Here is an 18690-nt window from a genome sequence, read left to right on the forward strand (position 1 = left end):
GCTATCTATGTTGACAGCCATTGACTCAGAGCCCGAATTCAAACCCGATTTACTCGTCTTACATGTTAATGACTCAGTCGTCAGTAAACAGTCAATGTGTGAGTACTAATAGCATTGGTAAAACTTGCAACACTAGCGGTGAGTGCAGATGTAGCCGGTCCACGACTTCGACTCAACCCATTACCAGCACCGACTGGCGCATAATTACCCTCCTCGCACACTGACAGGTAACTCTCTGGCCTCCATTATCTATCCATTGATATTCGCAGTGCCAGTGTGAAGTGATGCATCGGCAGTTTTGGAACTTTGAAGTTTGGCGCCTCAAGCCAGCAACGTGTACCTGTGAAAGTTGGCGCCGATCCTCACTGGCATTTCAAACGAAACTTGGATGTGCAGTCTGAGAACTGAGCCACCCTAAACTTGATTCTTTGTTCGAAACAACCGGGATTGTACGTTTGCTAGGCCTGTGAGGCTGTGACCAGTGTTCAAGTTTGATCAAGTTCAAAACTATTTGTTGAGCGAAGTTGCAAAAGTCATCTGTAATTCATTAGCAACTTGAATGGCACAATGAATCGACAACTTGAGTGGCCACATTAGGCAATGGCAAAGTTCTATGTAAGGCTCGGATAACCTCTTATTAACGTTGACTATTATCATTCAAGTTGGCATACCTGGAGGGTCCATTAAGTGCTGTGTGAGCAAATGGCTCTCCACCATCATGATGGCATATACTAGTACTCCCGGTAAGTAGTATGAACAAACCAGGACTCGGACTCGATAGTCGATACGATGGCAACTTGAACATCAAATTGAGATAGTACATATTTCTCAGACTTGTAAGTACTAAGTATTCGGCTTGCCATTGACATTATTTGAAGCCGAGTTATACTTACAGTACTAGTACTAGTATGCCGTATCTGGAATTTGAACAAAAACGTCTGGTCTTTTCCGGGTCTGATGGCCGGCTTTCCTATTTGATTGACTTCAACTTTAGAACTTGAACAGGAATAATCCCACGGACTTCGGCGTCGACAACTTCGAGCAGTTTGACCTGGGTATAACCTGCCCGCATCTACGATAATCTATGCATTCGCTGGCGCGCCACAGAAGGAGAATGTGTATACATATTGTAGAAGGTACGGAAATCATGACTCAGAAAGTCGCAGCCCATGCCTGTAGGTCGATCGGCGAAGTTCGTGAATATACTATCCAGTCATCATTCTACACAGGGACCATTAGTGCCTTGCCACAAACGAAGGAGACTTTCCGCTCACCAATAAATCCTTCGGCGTTTTGCGCATATCCGGATCCTTCAACAGACAGCTGTCCACGAAGGCCTCCGCCATCGCTGGGAAGCCCGACAACCTAGGTGCCGGCTCATTGACGATGTGCTGCAGCAGCTCCAGAATACTCATCGTCATGCCTCCTCCTTGTAAACTTACACCCTTACTCTTCCGCTTGTCCTTTTTCGACGTTTCTTTTGGTTTGCGAGGTGGGATGCCGAGCGCGGCGAGTGAGTTAATGGAGCCAGGGCGAGCGGGGGAGAGTGTACCCTCGAGATCGGAAAGATCAGAGTCATCCGAAAGGGATTCGGAGAAAGGGAAGCGTCCGAGAGCAAGTTCAATCAGCGAGATTCCCAGTGACCAGACATCGGATTTGACAGTATACTGTGCACCTTGAATTCTTTCAGGCTGGCGAGAGTATTTTAGTGGTTGAAATTATTACGAGAAGCGCTTACGCTCATGTATGTCGATGTCCCGACGAAGGTGTCTGCTATAGAGTTGATGAGCTCTCCAGAAACACCGAAGTCGCATATCTTGATCTCGCCCGCTGAGTTGAAGAGAATGTTAGACGGTTTGATGTCTTTATCATGGTCACGGTTGGGAATATGCAACGATAAGGTTCCACGCACCGCGATGAATGATTCGGTGAACATCATAAAGATATGTCAGTCCTTCAAGCACCGCCAATGCCACTTTGCCCACGACGTCGATGTTGATTGGGCCGGTTTTCTTGTAGATCCCGTCGAGAGAGCCCTTGTCCATCGCCTCCATGCAAATGCAAATATTAGGATCGGAGAGGAAGGCTCCCCAGAAGGAAATAATGTAGTTTGAGTGGCAATCGTGCATTATCTGGAGCTCCCGGAGGATTTGTTTCCGCACAGCCGGCTTCGCGTCGATGAGGACGATCTACGATGCAAGACTTCGGCATAAAGCCACATCTCTGCAACGACACATTAACGCACCTTCTTTGCCATGATTTTCCCAGTCGGCGTATGCTCGACTAGTTTCACGCTCCCCCCATTTCCTTGCCCCAACTCCCGAATCTCCCTCAGGTCTTCGTTCCGCAGGTCGAGTTTGGTCTCGTTGTTCAAGTCAAGGTTGGCGAGGGTGTTGGACAGTGCAGTGTGGTATGTATTGCGCTTGCTGATGTGTGGTGAGGCCGTGTTTGGTGCGGAATTCGCCCCATTGGCGACCGTCAGCAGGGTATTGTCCTCTCCCGGTGCCGCTGTGGAGGTTGATGTGGTGCTTGGCGGTAGCTTCGGCGCCTTGAGTGTCATCGGAGGAGGCCGACGCTTGCCACCAGACGGCGCCGTTGGCGCTGGAGCCTGTCGGATGGCAACCGGTTCTGGTTCGGGCGGCGCAACGGGAGCTGGCTCTCCGGGAGTAGAGAGCTGGAGAGCCTTGAAGTTTCGCTTTTTGCGAATCGGGGTGGACATCGTGGTGAGAGTACGACGACTGTCGATAGGTTGTTGTTGTCGCGGTCGATGAAGATGGCGTTCACACGCACTGTCAATCGTCTGCCCGATCGGGAAGTTTATATTAATGCTGAGCTAAGATAACCAACCATCCCCACAAACCAGCATTCGGATTCACAAAAGTACTAGTCACAGCAATGATACGCTGTAGAAAGCAAGTACTGTCTATAGCTAATGCGGCCTGTCCGGACCTCAAGGAGCCCCCACAGGCAGCGTTGAGCCTACCCCATAGTCGTGACTCGTCTCTCGAGTCTCAGCCTCTCTGGCTAGTCATGAGTGAGCTTGTGGCTACATCTCTACATTGTCAAGTCATCGAGGACTTGAGTGTCTGCCGCCGGATATGTACTCGAGCTCGGTCGTGACCGTTCCGGATGGATGTATATGTGACTCGTGAGTAATCACACTTGTTTCGTCCAACCATGACAGTTGACAAGGTATCGCTACCTCCAGAGCTAGAACGCGAAATCTTTGATTTCGCCGCCCGCATAAGTCCCAAGACAATCCCGACGATGCTGCGCGTTGCCCGCCGCGTTTATGTCTGGTAAGTTCAAGCTCACAACTAGCATTGTCATTTACTGTCATAAGTGCAGGGTGCGGCCTTTTCTCGTACAGCTCGTCCGCGTCATGGAAGGAGAGTGCCGTATTCCTCTCGTCTCTTTCATGAATGACGAACCCGACTTCCTCGCAAGCTCTGTTCGTTATCTCTGCATCTCCGAAAACGTGGAAGGGGGTGCCATACAAGACGAAGAGATACGACGCCTTCTCACGCTCTGTACCCATGTTGGCGACCTCGCTATCACGTATCCCTTGCAAAATAGCGCCCTTATCAAACCCATGCACAATCTCCGACGCCTGATCTGCTCGCTAAGAGACCTTTTCGGCACCATCGGAAGCATCGATCCACAACACGAGGCACTGTCTCGCATCACCCATCTCGAGCTTACCGACAATTTCTCAAATGAGGATACAGCCGTGCAGCAGTCCTTCTGGCGTCAAGTGTGCCGCATTCCCCGGGTCACCCACCTCGCAACCTCCACCCCTCGTTCAGTCGACTATACCACGCTTTCGCGCTGTCTTCAGTCAGCGCCGAAACTATGCGTGTTCGTCGCATTGTGGGGACGCAGCGAGGTGCGATCCGCATACCGTTTTGTCAACGCGCTCCAAGTTGACGATGTGCGGTTCATGGCCGGGTCATTTTTTGACAACGACGATGACCCGTGGTGGGAATGGGAGCAGTCGGCTGCTGGATATGCAGACGACTATTGGGTTCGTGCGGAAGCATTCCTTGTACGAAAAGGACGAGGCGAAGTTGATGGTCAGTTTTTTTGTCTAGTCCGTTCCTTGAGCCTTTGAAACTTTCATGTCATGCCACTTCAGCCAAACGTTATTGGATGGACGACTGGATGTATCTTGAGATGGAAGCTTAAAGAAGGCTTGTATTCACATCGACAAGGTAGATTATTAACTCCAGGTTATATTATTCAAGTTCAACCAGATCAGATTGACTTCGCTACTTCTCAAACTACAGCAAACTACTAAAAGTAAGCAATGGTCGTCGCGCAGCACCCAAGTTGGTGAGCAGCCCGCATTGCCTCTTCATCACAGTAGTGTTAGTATAATGGCAGTGGGCCAATGGCAGTAGGTTTAGCCCAGTAATAAGTATTTTGCTGTTCGGATGTTACCAGCGACATCAATCTCATCAGTCATCTTATCTATGCTTGTCAATGGCACCCGTGAGATCCTCTACAGCTTGTGATCGACCTCCATGTCCCTCCTTGCGAATTCCCCGTTCTCAAGCAAAATTAACAGCTTCTTCTCTCCGACAGAGCAAGACCTTCGACAGATACGCGCTACACTCACTGAGCCACGCGCCCGGCTCGTACAGCTCGATGAGGATATCGCGGAGACCGAAGCCACCTTGGCAGCCCTCAAGTCCCAGCGAGCGGCCCTCCAGCTTGAACTTGCCCCTCACGAGTCTCTTCTGGCGCCTATACGTCGGGTTCCGCAGTACATTCTGGAGGAGATTTTCTTCGCGTGTCTTCCAACGGTCCACAATGCCGTAATCGATGCGGCTGAAGCACCGCTGCTGCTTCGCCGTGTCAATCGCCATTGGCGCCAAGTCGCAGAGGCAACACCGCTGCTCTGGAGCAGCCTTCATATCTGCGGACTCAAGGACTCAGAGGCATATCACCGTCCGTACCCCGACCCGCGGGCTAGGCAGCCCAACTTCCAAGTCAATACCATGTCTGGCGTCCCACCTAACCAGTCGGCACTTCGCGACCTCATAGAACAATACCTCAACTGGTCTGCGGGAAGCCCGTTGTCGCTTTCGTACGTCGAACGACCTGACCATTGGCGCACGTTCCCGTCAGACAACCTCAAACGCCAGAATGCGAGTTGGGAGATCTTCGAAGCGGCATTGAAACATCATGATCGCATAAAACGCTTGGACATATGGGCCCCGTTATGGCTCATGAACGAGGCTGTGAAGCTGGCGCCGCAAGAGGCGCCGGCCCTGCGCCACGTCCGCCTCATCGTCAGCAGTGGCAACGGTATGTTCCACGGGCCTAATTCAGGACTCTCGGAGGACGTGCTTCTCGAAAGCGCCGACAGCATATTGCGGAAAGCGGATTTGACTTCAGTGTTCATCTGCAGTCAGACGCGGCCGCTGGAGCTACCCCTCATTTGGGAAAACCTCACCCACTTGGGCTTAGTTTGCGAGCCAAACTATGCAAGCATATCAAGCCATATCGCCCACGTTGCTCCGGCCGGCGGATTAGACCAAAACACTGTCTATGCGATATTCCAACGGTGTCCCAATCTCGCTCACTGCGAGCTAGCCATCACCGTCCGCAAAGAGTTGGACCCTGCTGCTGCTGCAGTACTTTTAACAATGGCCTCCCTGGAGCACCTGTGTCTGGCATATCTACACGTGAATGACGCGCCGGAAGTTGACGTGGCCCATCTTCTCCGCAACGTCAGCATGCCCAAGCTCCGCCTCTTGCGTCTCGCCAGGTCCGTTGACTTTGTCAATCTGCAGAATATTTCCGACGAAAAATTGAACTACGGGCCCGAGGAACTAGCTGTGTCTATAGACCCGAGCCAGATCGGCATCCGCTTCATACTGGATATCCTCCAAGAGCTGCCGCGGACGACACATCTGTTCCTGATTCCGCAGGAGGATCCCAACTGGCATACTCACCGGAACTGGCTGACAATGGTGGGCCGGGAAGACCCGACACTATTCCCGGCATTGACCGGCGACGTCCTCTGTCCGCTGCTCGTTTGTGTTCAGATCAATCTGCCCGTAGGATGGATGAATTTCCGAGATGCGGGACTCACGGCGTTTCTGCGCTCGCGCTCGACTGGGCCTGAGAGGTGTCTCCGAGCACTGACGCTGGACTTTGCGGGGGACCAGAAGATCGACGTTGATGAAGAGTTGCGTGAAATAGCAAAAGCGCAGGACTCCGGATTTGAGCTCAATCTTGTTTATACCCAAACACCGCCGCCCAACAAATGGATATATGACCCTCGACGTGGATTGTAATTTTTACTGTAGCTAGGAATCGATCTGAATATCTGTGCTGCTTGTTAGGTGGACAGCAACATAAGCATTCAGGCTTACTTGATGCATTGGTAGGCAGCGAAGGGAAGAGGGTCGCAAACGTGAGATAGGAGGTGTGGCCGCGAACCTCGGGAACGACCTTGGACAGGCTGACCTTCGGGGTGACAGACATTGTTGGCGTTGGAGACATATCCACCTCTACAGCCGCAACTTTGAGCCTCTTGCCGCTGTTAGGATCTTCCGGAGGCGTCGGCTCCTCATCCGTCAAGTCCTCTGTCCGTTTGCGCTTCTCGCCATGCGGCTCGTGACTACGCTGTCCAGCTGCAATCTGGCGCTGACGCTTGTCCTCTCTGACCGCCTCCACCTTTTTTAGCTTCTCGGTTATTTCAGATACGGGCGGCGGGGCGGGGATCTGGGAAACATCCTGCAAGCGGACCAGGGTTTCGTACATCGTGATGTCTGGCCTGGGTCAAAAAATTGCGGTCAGAACAGGAGAGGAGAGTCTCACCTGAGAAACCTGTCTCGTTGAGGGCACTGACGGTCCGCAATACTTGTTCCATACAGGGACTGAAACAGCATATACGAGTGGTGCGGTCTTTCTAAGGACAGTTGGTACAGATGAGCTTTGTTTTGGAAGACGACGGACCCGCAAGGCTTGTTTGGCGTGTGGGACAGCGTCCCAAGGAGCAGGCAAGTCAAGGAAAACTACAAGTTTGGTGAGAAAGCTGTCAGCAGCCTTGCTATGGAAGACACACCAGAATCCGCCTCGTCCGTCACGTTGAATCCGTCTTTGCACACATTTTGGTGGGTAAGGGTGATGATTTCCGCGAGTCCATGGCGCGAAAACTCGTCACTGGTCAGATGGTGAGTGACCACAAATGGGATGCCGATGCTTGCTCACCTTGCCTTTTTTGCACGGGCTTCGTGGAACTCATACGACCATAGGCGCCCCGACGGGCCTATCGTCCGCGCCACAGAGTGGGAAAACGAGCCCGACCCCGTTCCTACGCGATGTTTGGTGGTTGTTGGGAAAGAAGAGGATTCGACAGAAGCGCACCTGGAAGATTCAGTCAGCCCACCCACAAGCAACTAATAGTAATACACGGACCTGCTTCAATGACTTTGCTCCCCGCGCGGATGTCGAGGTAAGAGACGATGAGGGAGATATCAGCGATGTAGAGAATTTGCGTGCGATGGGGGAGCGCCAGCGTCCACAGTTCTGGTGTTGGGCGCAGCACGTGAATGAACCCCTTCCCCGTCCGCGACCCGACCTTGGAGCCAAAGGCCAGCCCAATAAAGTCTGAATGGCGATATGTCCCGAACTTGCTGTTGAATTCCTTGCCTGCAGTAACCAGCAGCGGCTGCACCAGATCGCGCGTCTACAGGGGTGTAGGTTGCCAAGTAAGTGGGGGGAGAAGTGTGCTCACAAGCCAGATTATGACCGTGTCCCCGTCCGCGATGTCGCGCGCGGTGGACCACATCTGTGCGATTGCGATTGATGAGGGTAAAAGGAGACGCTCGAGTCAGGGAAAGGCGCGTTATGTCACACCTGATGACTACGCAACGCGTCTTGCGCAAAGACCGTCACCATCCGTAATTTATTGAATGTCCACGAGTGCTCTCGAACCCACCACTGACTCCGAGGATGACTGGGAGGAAGTCGTGGTCCCCGACGAAGACAAGAACCTCGAAATCACTATATCACCCGTCGCAACCCAGGACAAGTCAAAACTTCGGATATCTAACGCAGAACGTCTGCTCCGAATCAACTGCCATAAACTACACACACTCACTCTATTAACTAATGCGTGGATTCGGAACAAATGGATAAACGACGAGTTGCTACAGGTGTGTCTCAGTAGCACCACTCTTTCACGTCCAGCTGATTACACAGTAGGCGCGGCTGGTGTCTTTGACGCCAATGTCGCTTCAAACGGCGTTCGCAATGATACACAAGTCTCGGATACCAGATGTTGGAAAGCGAGGACGGATGTTCGAAGCTGCTCTCCGCAATCTCACTGAGTGGTGGTCGACAAGCTTTTTCGAGGTCACCTCCGACGGACACCTCAGAAATCGCACGTTCGACACTGTTCGGAAGTTAATGGGCGATGACGACGAATGGGATGTAGATTCGCTCCGGGAAATCCTTGAGGACGACGGTGAAACCATCCGCGGCCCCAAAAGCCTGATGAAATACACCTTGAAGCAGCGTGGCACTCGCGATACCAGCGCGCAACTGTTTACTGCTCTCTGTCGTGGCCTCGGTATCCCTGCACGCTTGGTCGTCAGTCTTCAATGCGTCCCATGGCAGACGCCAAAAGCGACATACAAAGGGAAAGGGAAAGGGAAAGCTCAGGAGGTGTCTGATCCCAAGGGAAAGGGCAAAGCAAGGACCGGCGTCCACTCGTTTCCTGGGACAGGACAACGCTTGGATGGCAGCACAAGCATCTCAGCAGCGGAACACGCGAAAGGAAAGGCACCCGTCAAGTTACGCAAAACGAAGGACAAGGGAAATGTCCTTGGTAATGCTAGCAGTAGTACCAACAGGGCATCATCTCCTCCATCTTATTCTCTTGGTACGGCTGCTTATTTCGTGTGTCTGTTTGTAACACATTCTACAGATCCCACCACAACACCGCCGGTCTTCTGGACCGAAGTGTTCTCGCGACCAGATGCGCGTTGGTTTCCTATCGATCCTATCCGCAATAGCGTCAATCAGCCAAAAGACTTCGATCCGGCCAACGGCGACGCTGTAACCGCTAAACGTGTGCAAACGGAAAACCGAATGGTTTATGTGCTTGCGTTCGAGGACGACGGTTTTGCGCGGGATGTCACAAGACGATATGCACGCCGCTTTGCAGAGCGTGTGGTGAAAATGCAAGGTGCCCGTCAGGCCGCGTGGTGGGCAAGGGTTGTTGAGGGGATTACAAGACCATATCGTCTGGTACGATTTGAGCGCGTGCTCATGACCTTACTCAAGCTCATGACATGTGCAGAACAGAGACGATATAGAAGATGCGGAGCTTGATACGGTACAATTGCTTGAAGGCATGCCTTCAACGATTACTGGTTTCAAAGACCATCCGATGTGTGTCCACTATTCTCCTTTTTCTTTGCTCTGACGTTCACCAGCTATGTGCTAACGCGCCATCTAACCCAGACCCAGACTATCCATCCACCACCGCCATCAACCAAAGAGCTTGGGAAATTTCGGGGAGAGCCGGTGTATCCGCGTTCTGCAGTTGTCTCCCTCAAATCGGCAGAGAGCTGGTTGCGGACTTCCGGCCGACGCATCAGAGAGGGTGAGCAGCCATTGAAGCTTGTCAAAGCACGAACAGCGACACTGGGACGACAGCGCGAGATCGCTGTCCTCAAGGATGGCCTCCGGACCGCTGGAGAAGAGGAGCAAGGCGAAGTTATGACGGGGCTCTATGCCTTCTCCCAGACGGAGCTCTATGTGCCTGATCCTGTTGTCGATGTATGTGGTCGGCTTCCCGTTCCTTGATGCCTTCGAAGTAACCTAACTCCAGGGCGTTATACCAAAGAACAATTTTGGCAATATCGATCTTTATGTACCTTCCATGCTTCCCGCTGGAGCGGTGCATATCCCTTGTAAGTTATTGGTGGTTTTCGTTTTATCTCCAGGCTGAGCGAGTCAGATAAGGGAACTGCCAAGATAGCAAAGCAGCTCGGATTTGATTATGCAGAAGCAGTTGTAAGCAAACTTCTTCCATTGCCACACGGTCTCAAAATTATTGACAGACTGGGTTCGAATTTCGGAGCCGTAGGGCCACACCTATCATTGTTGGGATCGTTGTTGCTACCGATAACGAAGGGACGATATTGGAGGTGAATTTTCGTCAAGCTATGCCACAATAGTATGGATGAACCACACTTCAGGCATACTGGGAGGCTGAGCAAGACGCTGCGGCGAAAGCGCGTGCCAAGAGGCGAGACCGCGTGCTGAAACGGTGGATTAGACTTGTTCATGGGCTGCGCATTCGGCAAAGCTTACAAGAGGAGTACAAGGATCGACCGCGACCTACTGGTGATGCAGGAGAAGCATGTTATTTCCATTGGCTCGTTGCAGGAATGTACTGACTGCTTGCTGCAGGATATGGAGATCCGACCGGGTCTGGCTGGCGGCGGCGGCTTTCTGGAAGGCGCTGATGCTGTCGTTCACGCATTCCACCTACCAAAAGCATATCTCCCGGCCGCAGACGAGAGTGAAAACCGTGACCAACACATGTCCAATGGAAACAGCGACGAGGCTGAGGAGCCCCCCGCTCTCGACCTCGAGACGATGGATGTGGATCCGGCGGAGGCTGCGGCCCCGGCTTCGACCGGGCCGAGTGCGCCGACCCGGGTCCCGAAGACGATGGCGGAGCTCGCGGAAGAGACCGCTGCCAAGCTCAAAATTGAGCTTGAACGAGATACGATCGGGGGGGAGGAGTTCCCGGTGGTGGATTACCCAGCAATTGTGCCAGAAACGACGAAGGCGGGCCGCAAGACGCAGCCGAAGAGGACTCCAACGGGGAAGTCGGGCGGCGCAAGGGCAAGGGCGAAGGGCCAAGCAAGAGCTCCTGCGAGACGCTCGTCTACGCGGAAGCGACAGCGGGGAGGTGGTAGCGAATCGGATGAGGCAGAAGCAGAATATGGTGAAAGTGACGCGAGCGATGCGGCCTCGCCTGCAAAAAGGGTGAAGACAGTCGTTCCTCTGCCTACTAGGACACTGCGGCCGCGGAGAGTGAGCACCAAGGTGTCCGTTAACTATGATGAGACAGGCGGTAGTGAGGAGGAGGAATGAGCAATTAAAGTATGCAGCAAGACAGTACCTTTTAGAGCATTATATAAATGTGGGCCTTATCAGCTCGGAGGCTGACAGCTCCCGAGCGGCTTTTGTTTTTAGCAAAACGCGTTGTGTAGTCATCAGGTGTGACATAACGCGCCTTGCCCTGACTCGAGCCTGAAATCAGCAATCCGAAAAAACAAAGTGTTTATGAATTCTGGCGCTTGAAAAATGTTACAATCTTCATCCACTCATGTCCTTCCCACAGCGAATTCGTGCAACCTGCACACTCTTCTCTGCCTTCTCCACACCCGGCCACATCCCAGCCCGTGCTCGCCATGCCGCATTCAGCTGCTTTCTGCATCTTGGTCCACAGGTCTCCCATCCGCCCCGGTACCTTTTCGACGAAGTTCAGCTCTGTGTCAAACAAGATGGCCAGATCGGAAAGGGTCGACCTGTCCCCCTCCAGCCGAAATGTCTTGTTTGCCAGACTCTCGGGAGGGACGGTGGTCAAGACGTGTGCAACGAAGCCTTGGTACCAGCATTATCAACTGGACGACCTGCTTTTGACTCGAAAAGATTACCTGCTACGTCCTCCGACGAAGTAAAGGAGCAGGGCATGTTCCCAAAGCCGACCACGTTGATCTTGGAGTTCACAGTCAAACCCATCATTGCGGGAATCGTCTCAATGAAGAACCCGACCTACAGATTCTCAGCGGCAGCATAGGTTAGGTTAACCTGGGAGTCACGTAGAACCGCGTATATGGAAAGTTGCGACTTTTCAAGTGCTCTATTTTGCAATGGTAAGTACACAGTGCAAAGCCGTCCGCTACTCACCAATCACAGCAGCAAAGTCAGGCACACTGTCCGTGACGATACCGAATTCCGAGGGCACAAACAGCTGAACACCCGCCTCCTGTGCGGTCGTTGCTAAGATATGCTGTGCAGCGACGTCTGCCGCCGAAATCGTGGATATGACCACTTGCACCCTGTTTGCTGCGAGGAGCTGCTTGAGAGCCTCGTACTCCGAACACTCCAGTTCATGCAGTGGAATCTCCGGCGGTAGCGCTAACCGCTGGCGGAAGCCGGGTCGGACAATGACCACGACATTCGCACCGTTGGCAAGCAGCGCCCGCGCGATTGGCGCCCCAATAAGCCCCCGCGCCAAAAACCGCGAAGGATGTGAAGGCGGGCATTTGGCCCAGTCGCTCTCCGCTGCAAGCAAGAGTCGCGGTATCAGCCAGGATTGTAGCTCCTTGTATATAGTCAAAGCCATATCACGCAGGCCCATGGTCAATCGGGTCTTATTCATCCGTGGCAGCCAAAGCCGACAATCTCGACTTACATACAACTGCTGACATTTCCCGTGACGACCGCTCAGTCAGCACCCCGGCGAAGTTGCCATGAGACTGTTCCGTTCTTCAGTCGGACCGGAGTGTGCGTGTCAATCCTGTCCAAATTCAATCCTCACAACACTTCAGTTCACAGAAGTCGTGTGCTCATCCAAGTCATTGCAGATACATATATGATAGTGATAGTGTGTGTTCATTCCACCTTCTCACGGGAGAACTAACAAACCCATGTCATCTTATGACCCAACAAATGAGTGATATGGACTCACCAGGGTGACGAAAGTCCCATCTTCCAGCTGGACCTTCCTTGGCTGCAGCCTGTACCCAAATACCTTGGGAAGCAGGATGCGCCAGACGCCCCAGTAGATGAAACCAGTCGCCATGATGGCGATGCCAACCAAGCAATATCTGAAAAAAGATCAGCAAGGTATTCTAATTGAGACCTAAGAATAAGAAATACAGATAGTAGGGCAGTGGAGGTGTGTCTCCAACTCCATTTGCTGGTTTCAGGAATGGCGCAACAAGAACTAGAACGGATTTGAGTTGAGGACTTTGGAAGTCGCGGACAGGGACGAACGGAACACGGCCGAAGCCATGTAGAATACGACAATTGAGAGCCATACTATTGAGCGTTAGAGTGATAAAATTGGTATGACCGTTGAAGATTGGCACCTTTGAACGGTCTCTTGGCCGTCGGGTAGCGATATCTCAACCAAAACAGTCCCTGGACACCATTAGCTGGCGGCATAAACAGCAGGACGATGCAGCGTACGATAACGATGAACAAATTGATAATCTGAGATGGATAACCCTCGATATCAAGGATGAATGGATATGCAACGGCAGGGGGAGGACCAATGATGACAATGATCTGGCGACGTTGTCAGTTTGTGATGCACTATGCGGTTCGAAGAGACGCACAGAAGGAATCAGGTGAATAATCAGCCCTGGAAGGGGTGATTTTCCCGTAGGCCAGTTCGATGCCCAAAATCTGTTTCCAAAAGGCAATGGAATACCCTCCTTAGCAAGCTCTGAAGATAGTCAGCTAAATCGTTCTAATTCAATAGAGATGATATGCCTTGATTGATTCGCCCGGATGCGTAAGTCTGAGGTACACAGTTAAGGTTTCGAACATGGTGGGTAGACGGACCGGCAATAAAGTAGTACTCACGACTGTAATAGTATTCTGTCATCATATTATTAGTAACGGGCCAATACAGACATTGATGACAGAGCTCACGCTGTAGGGAAAAAATAGGACGAAGGTTATGATTACGAATTGACAGGAACGGTTTGAAAGACGTACCCTAATGCACTGTATGACAACCCGTTAGCGAAGCTTTACCAACTATGGGAAATTTACCTCAAAGCAACGAAGACCGACAGCGCTCTCTGTGCTTTCTCCCCGAACACCTTCTTGAAGAACAAGGCCGCAACGGTGACATTAGCATCAATAATCTCCTGCTTTGTGGCCACAGCAAAATATGCGATGTTGGCGAACAAGTAAAGAGTAGCACAGATGCCAAGACCGAGCGGCGCAGCGATCTTGAGTGTACGAACGGGATTTTTCACGTCATTCATAACATTATTCACGTTGCTCCACCCTGCGTAGGAAAATAGCACTTTGAACATCGCAGTCGCATACTGAGTCATCGATTAGTGAATGCATAGCAACTTGGCAGGAAAACGCACATCGTTGCTGCTGTTGGAACTCCCGGCGAAGGCGTTTCGGAAATTGACATGTGGGTCTTCGATGTGTGTTTTGCCAGACAGGACGACCCAGCCTCACGAGGATGTCAGCAGATGACAACGATATCTTTGTAATGAAGGATTACCAGCAACTACGATGACTGATAAGATGGCGACCTTGAACACGCTAAGGATCTATGAATAGAGTCTCATGCATTAGCAACTGATCCGGAGGAAAGTGAATAACAGCAAGACGTACATTCATGACCAAGATCCCAACCTTCGGGAGGAGTCCATGCAAAAGAGTCACCGCAACAATAACTGCGAAATGTGGGCATATTTTCAATCCATCATTAGCAAGCGCACCTCCAAGGGCTATCCCGCGCACAACCCAGCGTGTGTGTTCTTGCCCAGCAGCTATAAGGATGCTAGAACATCCGCGGTCACAACCTTGTACTTGCGAAGTTTGATTGGAGGACCCACTTTTGCGCAAAGACCTATTAATACTAAGGGTAAGTCGTGAGCTTGAACTGGAATTGAAGAGACGCACGATACACCCCGATGCAGTGAATCCCAACAGAATCGCATTCATCGTGAATACGATTGTCGCAAGGTATTTGGGTCTGGGGTACATAGCCTCCAAATAAACCTTGTCGCCACCAGAACGGGGCATCATCGTCCCGAGCTCTAGCCAGATCAGGAGGCCGCTGAGAGCGAGGGCAAACCCTAACACCCAAAGCAGCAGGGACGCGCCGACAGAGCCGACGGAGGAGAGAATCGAAGACGGGGTCGAAAATATTCCAGTCCCAATGATTTTACCAATGCTGTTAGCGAATGAGTGCGGACCATTATAACTAGCTCCACACCTACACGAGCATGGTGCAGCTGAACACACCGAGATGACGACCCATACCGCCCTGAACATCTACAGAAGTCGGTATTCAACAGAACGCGTGGGGAAAAGAGGAACACACCTTCTTCAAACGATAACTCTGCCCCTCCAGAAACGCTGGCGACCTCGATGCTCTCGTCTCCCTTCACATCCTGGTTCACTTTCTCGTCGCTACCTTCAAGAGGGGCCTTGTCAGTGCTATTCCGAGCCGTTTCAGTGGCTTCGTCCCCGCCAGTCCGGGTGCCGCTGCCGAACCTTGAGAATAATGAAGGCATGGCGGGTGAGAGGTCGATTCTCCACTGTGTTTGGCTAACACATTATAAGGAATCACGTTCGATGAGGAGCCTGGCGCCATAGCAGCTTCTAACGATGCAAGCCGCTAAGATGCAGGGACGATTAGGCCCCGCTGTCAGGACCGAAGTGCTTCTTCAACTGAAAGTAGTCAGTCTTGGAAGATCCCTGTCTCCTGCAATAAGGTCAAAAGAAGGTAAAATGCATGCGCAGGGAGCTGGGATAACACGATAACACCGACAGATGAGCTTCGAAGACGCGCGGATGGAGACAAATAGCGCAATTCGCGTAGGTGGTGGTGGTGCATTATGTGTCTCGGACTTGGTGGGAGGCGCCGTCCTGATGGTGCCTGGCTTAATATTCAACGATATCCAGCCCTGAAAGACACTCGACGACAGTTTGCTTCAACCGTTGAGGAACGAATCCAAGTCAACAAAGTGACATGTCACATCTGTCACGAATTGATTGCAGCTGAAGATCACTCGATATGGTGGAGATATAGACGTTCGGCAGTGGCCGGCGATAGTGATTTGCACAAATACAGGGCTAAAATCTCCACTATGTGTCCATTCCCGTTAAATCAACACCTTCATTCGAGCTTTTCGTGAGAAAACTGCAAAATTCAGCAACGATAATGGTGAGAGTCGACTCCAACTTGAGCTTTGCTACGCACCAAAGTAACAAAAGTACCGTCTTCCAGCTGGATTTTCCTTGGCCGTAGTTTATAGCCAAGCACTTTAGGAAGAAAGACGCGCCAAGTTGCCCAATAAACTTATAAAGCAGTCCGACGATCATGATTGCGATACCAACCAAGCAATAGAGGTAATACGGCAGGGGAGGTGTGTCGCCCACTTTATTGGCAGGTCGCAAAAACGGCGCCACCAGCACTGTTATTGGTTAAATGAATATTCAAGCGACAGATAAGAGATAGTACTAACGAAAGACAACCGCTGCCAGAAAGAAAACTGCGATGGGAAGCCACACTTTTTAATCTGGTTACCCACAAATTTTAGCTTGGACAGAGAGAATTTGACGTGCCTTTAAACGGCCTTTTCACAGTTGGCTCGCGATACCGTAGCCAAAACAAACCCTGTTAAAGTTCGGTTTTTTTTTACCCTAAAAGTTGAAGTTGAACACGGACTATGACGATAAATAGGTTGATGATTTGTTGCGGATATCCCTCGACATCCAGAATGAATGGGTAGGCGACTGCGGGAGGTGGGCCGATGATGACGATCATCTGAGGTGCGCGTTAGAGAGAACGCACACCGAAAAAGTCATGTGACCGTGCCGAAGGAATCAGGTGAATGATCAAGCCGCCGAGAGGGGATTTTCCAGTTGGCCAATTCGATGCCCAGATTCGGTTACCAAAAGGCAGTGGCACACCCTCCTTCGCGAGCTCTAATATTGAAATAATTTAACGGAATTTAGTGGTGACCGGTGGAGCTGCCTGAACTTGCCTTGGTTTACTCTGGCCGCGGCATAGGTCTGGGAACTCATTTACAAACGGCGAATAGAAAGAGACGGAAATGCGCGAACGACAGTGATGGTGTTCTGCGAATCAAGTTAACAAAGAACGGCGGAAGCTTATGAGGAACACGGACACTAGGAAGATGCAAAAGAGGGAGAGAAATCAGCGCTTGGAACGATACTAAGGGATGAAATTTCTACCCCAATGCACTGAGAAGCATCTGTCGGTGAAATTATATTGTGTACTCGGAGTTGCACTCACCTTAATGCAACAAATACGGACAGCGCCTTCTCCGCCTTCTCTCCAAACACATTCTTGAAAAACAGTGATGCGACAGTAACATTCGCCTTGATAATTTCTGCCTTGGTCGCGGCAGCGAAGTAAGCGATGTTAGCCAGAAGGTATAAAGCGGCGCATATCGAGAGGCCGAGCGGGCCCGCGATTTTCAGCGTACGAACCGGATTCTTGACGTCGTTGAGCACGTAATTGACATTCGACCAGCCATTATATGCAAACAGAACTTTGAACGTAGCGGTCGCATACTGCCAACGTGGTAAGCTCTCAACATGTATGCGATGAGTCGTAAAGACACATACATCGTTACTGCTATGAGAACTCCCCTCAAATGCTTTGCGAAAGTTGGCGTGTGGATCCTGAATGTGGGTTTTTCCAGAGAGGACGACCCATCCTGGTCATAGCAAGAAGTTAAAGCATCATTCGCGACAACAAATATGCCCTGAAACCAACCGGTCACGACAATCAGAAGAAGAATAACGATCTTGAACACGCTGAGAGCCTTGCACATAGTTAGTATCAACAGGGTATACTCTCAGCAGTCCGACTACGCACATTCATAACCAGGATCCCTAACCTCGGTGTAAGTCCGTGGAGAACGGTGGTGAACAGGATTACTGGAGGGTAAGATCAAGGCCAGTAGACGACTCAGTATAGATATTACCTCCCAGTGCTATCCCACGAACAACCCATCGTGGATCCGGTTGTCCAGCGGCAATAAGAATACTGCGTTGATCAGCCTGCTAGTTGGTCGCTCGCTCGCCTAGACACATACTTTTGTGCAAAAACCTATCCATAGATGTCACCGAAACAGCTTGCCAGGCCGAAATCACTTACGATACACCCAGCAGCAGTGAACCCGAGAAGTATCGCATTCATCGCGAACACCATCGTAGCCAGGTACTTCGGCCTGCGATAGATCGCCTCCAGGTACACCTTTTCCCCGCCGGACCGCGGAATCATCGAGCCGAGCTCCAGCCATATGAGCTGACCGCAAAGTGCAAGGGCAAAGCCGAGGACCCAGAGAAATAGCGAGCCACCCACAGAGCCAACAGAGGAGAGGATTGACGATGGCGTCGAGAATATACCGGTGCCAATAATTCGGCCGATGCTGGAGACGGCTAAGAATCGGCCAGCGAGAAGGAAAGAAGAGGGACGGACATGAGCATAGTACAGCTGAAAACCCCCAAATGTCGTCCCATTCCGCCCTGGACATCTGTTTGGAATCGGCCGATTGGTTATGGCGCAAACGAGTGCCCACGAACCCTCTTCGAACGTCAACTCTGCTGCGCCACTAGCATGGGCAACCTCGACCTGGACGTCGCTTGCCGCTTTTTCGTCACTTCCGCTCGGGGTTGGACTTCTACCAGTTGTAACCCCGCTCTGGCCAAACCGCGCGAAGAGCCTCGACATCTTGCTTGTGGGGCACAATCGAATAAGAAGCCATCGTCGTCCTTATGAGCCCCACGGCCTGCGAAGCCACTACCTTATCGGCTGAGAACCAGCATAGTCCACGCAGATAAGACCCGCTCAACGTCGGCTCGGTGGGAAAAAACACGAGCAAAGGAAGATCGAGCAGCACATAACGG

At 51.6% G+C, this 18690-nt stretch overlaps 8 protein-coding genes across 8 annotated transcripts; 3 read left to right on the top strand and 5 right to left on the bottom strand.

The window, feature by feature from the left end:
* Positions 1-1152: 1152 nt before the first annotated feature.
* MIND_00815500 (Ste7-like protein) lies at positions 1153-2719 on the bottom strand (the record flags this gene model as incomplete). Its single annotated transcript, XM_037364829.1, has 5 exons — positions 1153-1221; positions 1275-1691; positions 1739-1863; positions 1913-2189; positions 2246-2719. The coding sequence occupies 5 exons, from the start codon at positions 2717-2719 to the stop codon at positions 1153-1155; spliced, it is 1362 nt and encodes a 453-aa protein (XP_037218071.1).
* A 452-nt stretch (positions 2720-3171) lies between these two features.
* Positions 3172-4185, top strand: MIND_00815600 (uncharacterized protein; the record flags this gene model as incomplete). Its single annotated transcript, XM_037364830.1, has 3 exons — positions 3172-3299; positions 3349-4073; positions 4136-4185. The coding sequence occupies exons 1-3, from the start codon at positions 3178-3180 to the stop codon at positions 4183-4185; spliced, it is 897 nt and encodes a 298-aa protein (XP_037218072.1). The 5' UTR covers positions 3172-3177.
* A 338-nt stretch (positions 4186-4523) lies between these two features.
* Positions 4524-6305, top strand: MIND_00815700 (Hexose carrier protein; the record flags this gene model as incomplete). Its single annotated transcript, XM_037364831.1, has 1 exon — positions 4524-6305. One exon carries the CDS (start codon positions 4524-4526, stop codon positions 6303-6305), a length of 1782 nt encoding a protein of 593 aa, XP_037218073.1.
* A 12-nt stretch (positions 6306-6317) lies between these two features.
* On the bottom strand, positions 6318-7804 carry MIND_00815800 (tRNA (adenine(58)-N(1))-methyltransferase catalytic subunit TRM61; the record flags this gene model as incomplete). Its single annotated transcript, XM_037364832.1, has 8 exons — positions 6318-6337; positions 6384-6782; positions 6832-6922; positions 6970-7028; positions 7079-7176; positions 7225-7380; positions 7428-7702; positions 7751-7804. 8 exons carry the CDS (start codon positions 7802-7804, stop codon positions 6318-6320), a joined length of 1152 nt encoding a protein of 383 aa, XP_037218074.1.
* A 124-nt stretch (positions 7805-7928) lies between these two features.
* On the top strand, positions 7929-11130 carry MIND_00815900 (uncharacterized protein; the record flags this gene model as incomplete). The annotated part of the gene is made up of 10 exons (XM_037364833.1): positions 7929-8171; positions 8221-8899; positions 8945-9267; positions 9320-9411; positions 9456-9801; positions 9854-9935; positions 9983-10038; positions 10086-10172; positions 10224-10406; positions 10438-11130. 10 exons carry the CDS (start codon positions 7929-7931, stop codon positions 11128-11130), a joined length of 2784 nt encoding a protein of 927 aa, XP_037218075.1.
* A 190-nt stretch (positions 11131-11320) lies between these two features.
* On the bottom strand, positions 11321-12403 carry MIND_00816000 (NmrA domain-containing protein; the record flags this gene model as incomplete). Its single annotated transcript, XM_037364834.1, has 4 exons — positions 11321-11643; positions 11697-11814; positions 11862-11902; positions 11950-12403. 4 exons carry the CDS (start codon positions 12401-12403, stop codon positions 11321-11323), a joined length of 936 nt encoding a protein of 311 aa, XP_037218076.1.
* A 254-nt stretch (positions 12404-12657) lies between these two features.
* On the bottom strand, positions 12658-15320 carry MIND_00816100 (Amino acid transporter; the record flags this gene model as incomplete). The annotated part of the gene is made up of 17 exons (XM_037364835.1): positions 12658-12681; positions 12734-12872; positions 12925-12991; positions 13042-13086; positions 13137-13188; positions 13237-13335; positions 13386-13455; positions 13771-13779; positions 13828-14108; positions 14157-14248; positions 14300-14348; positions 14413-14474; positions 14520-14581; positions 14637-14650; positions 14704-14977; positions 15024-15078; positions 15128-15320. The coding sequence occupies 17 exons, from the start codon at positions 15318-15320 to the stop codon at positions 12658-12660; spliced, it is 1587 nt and encodes a 528-aa protein (XP_037218077.1).
* A 574-nt stretch (positions 15321-15894) lies between these two features.
* MIND_00816200 (Amino acid transporter) lies at positions 15895-18514 on the bottom strand (the record flags this gene model as incomplete). Its single annotated transcript, XM_037364836.1, has 17 exons — positions 15895-15949; positions 16010-16223; positions 16275-16319; positions 16375-16426; positions 16478-16576; positions 16604-16737; positions 16797-16824; positions 16876-16890; positions 16941-17003; positions 17086-17349; positions 17404-17495; positions 17555-17603; positions 17657-17718; positions 17766-17841; positions 17939-18212; positions 18263-18317; positions 18367-18514. The coding sequence occupies 17 exons, from the start codon at positions 18512-18514 to the stop codon at positions 15895-15897; spliced, it is 1725 nt and encodes a 574-aa protein (XP_037218078.1).
* Between the last annotated feature and the right edge of the window lie 176 nt (positions 18515-18690).

This window comes from Mycena indigotica (assembly GCF_014461135.1).
Source record: "Mycena indigotica strain 171206Taipei chromosome Unknown Mind.scaff0007, whole genome shotgun sequence".
NCBI classification, from domain to species: Eukaryota; Fungi; Basidiomycota; class Agaricomycetes; order Agaricales; family Mycenaceae; genus Mycena; species Mycena indigotica.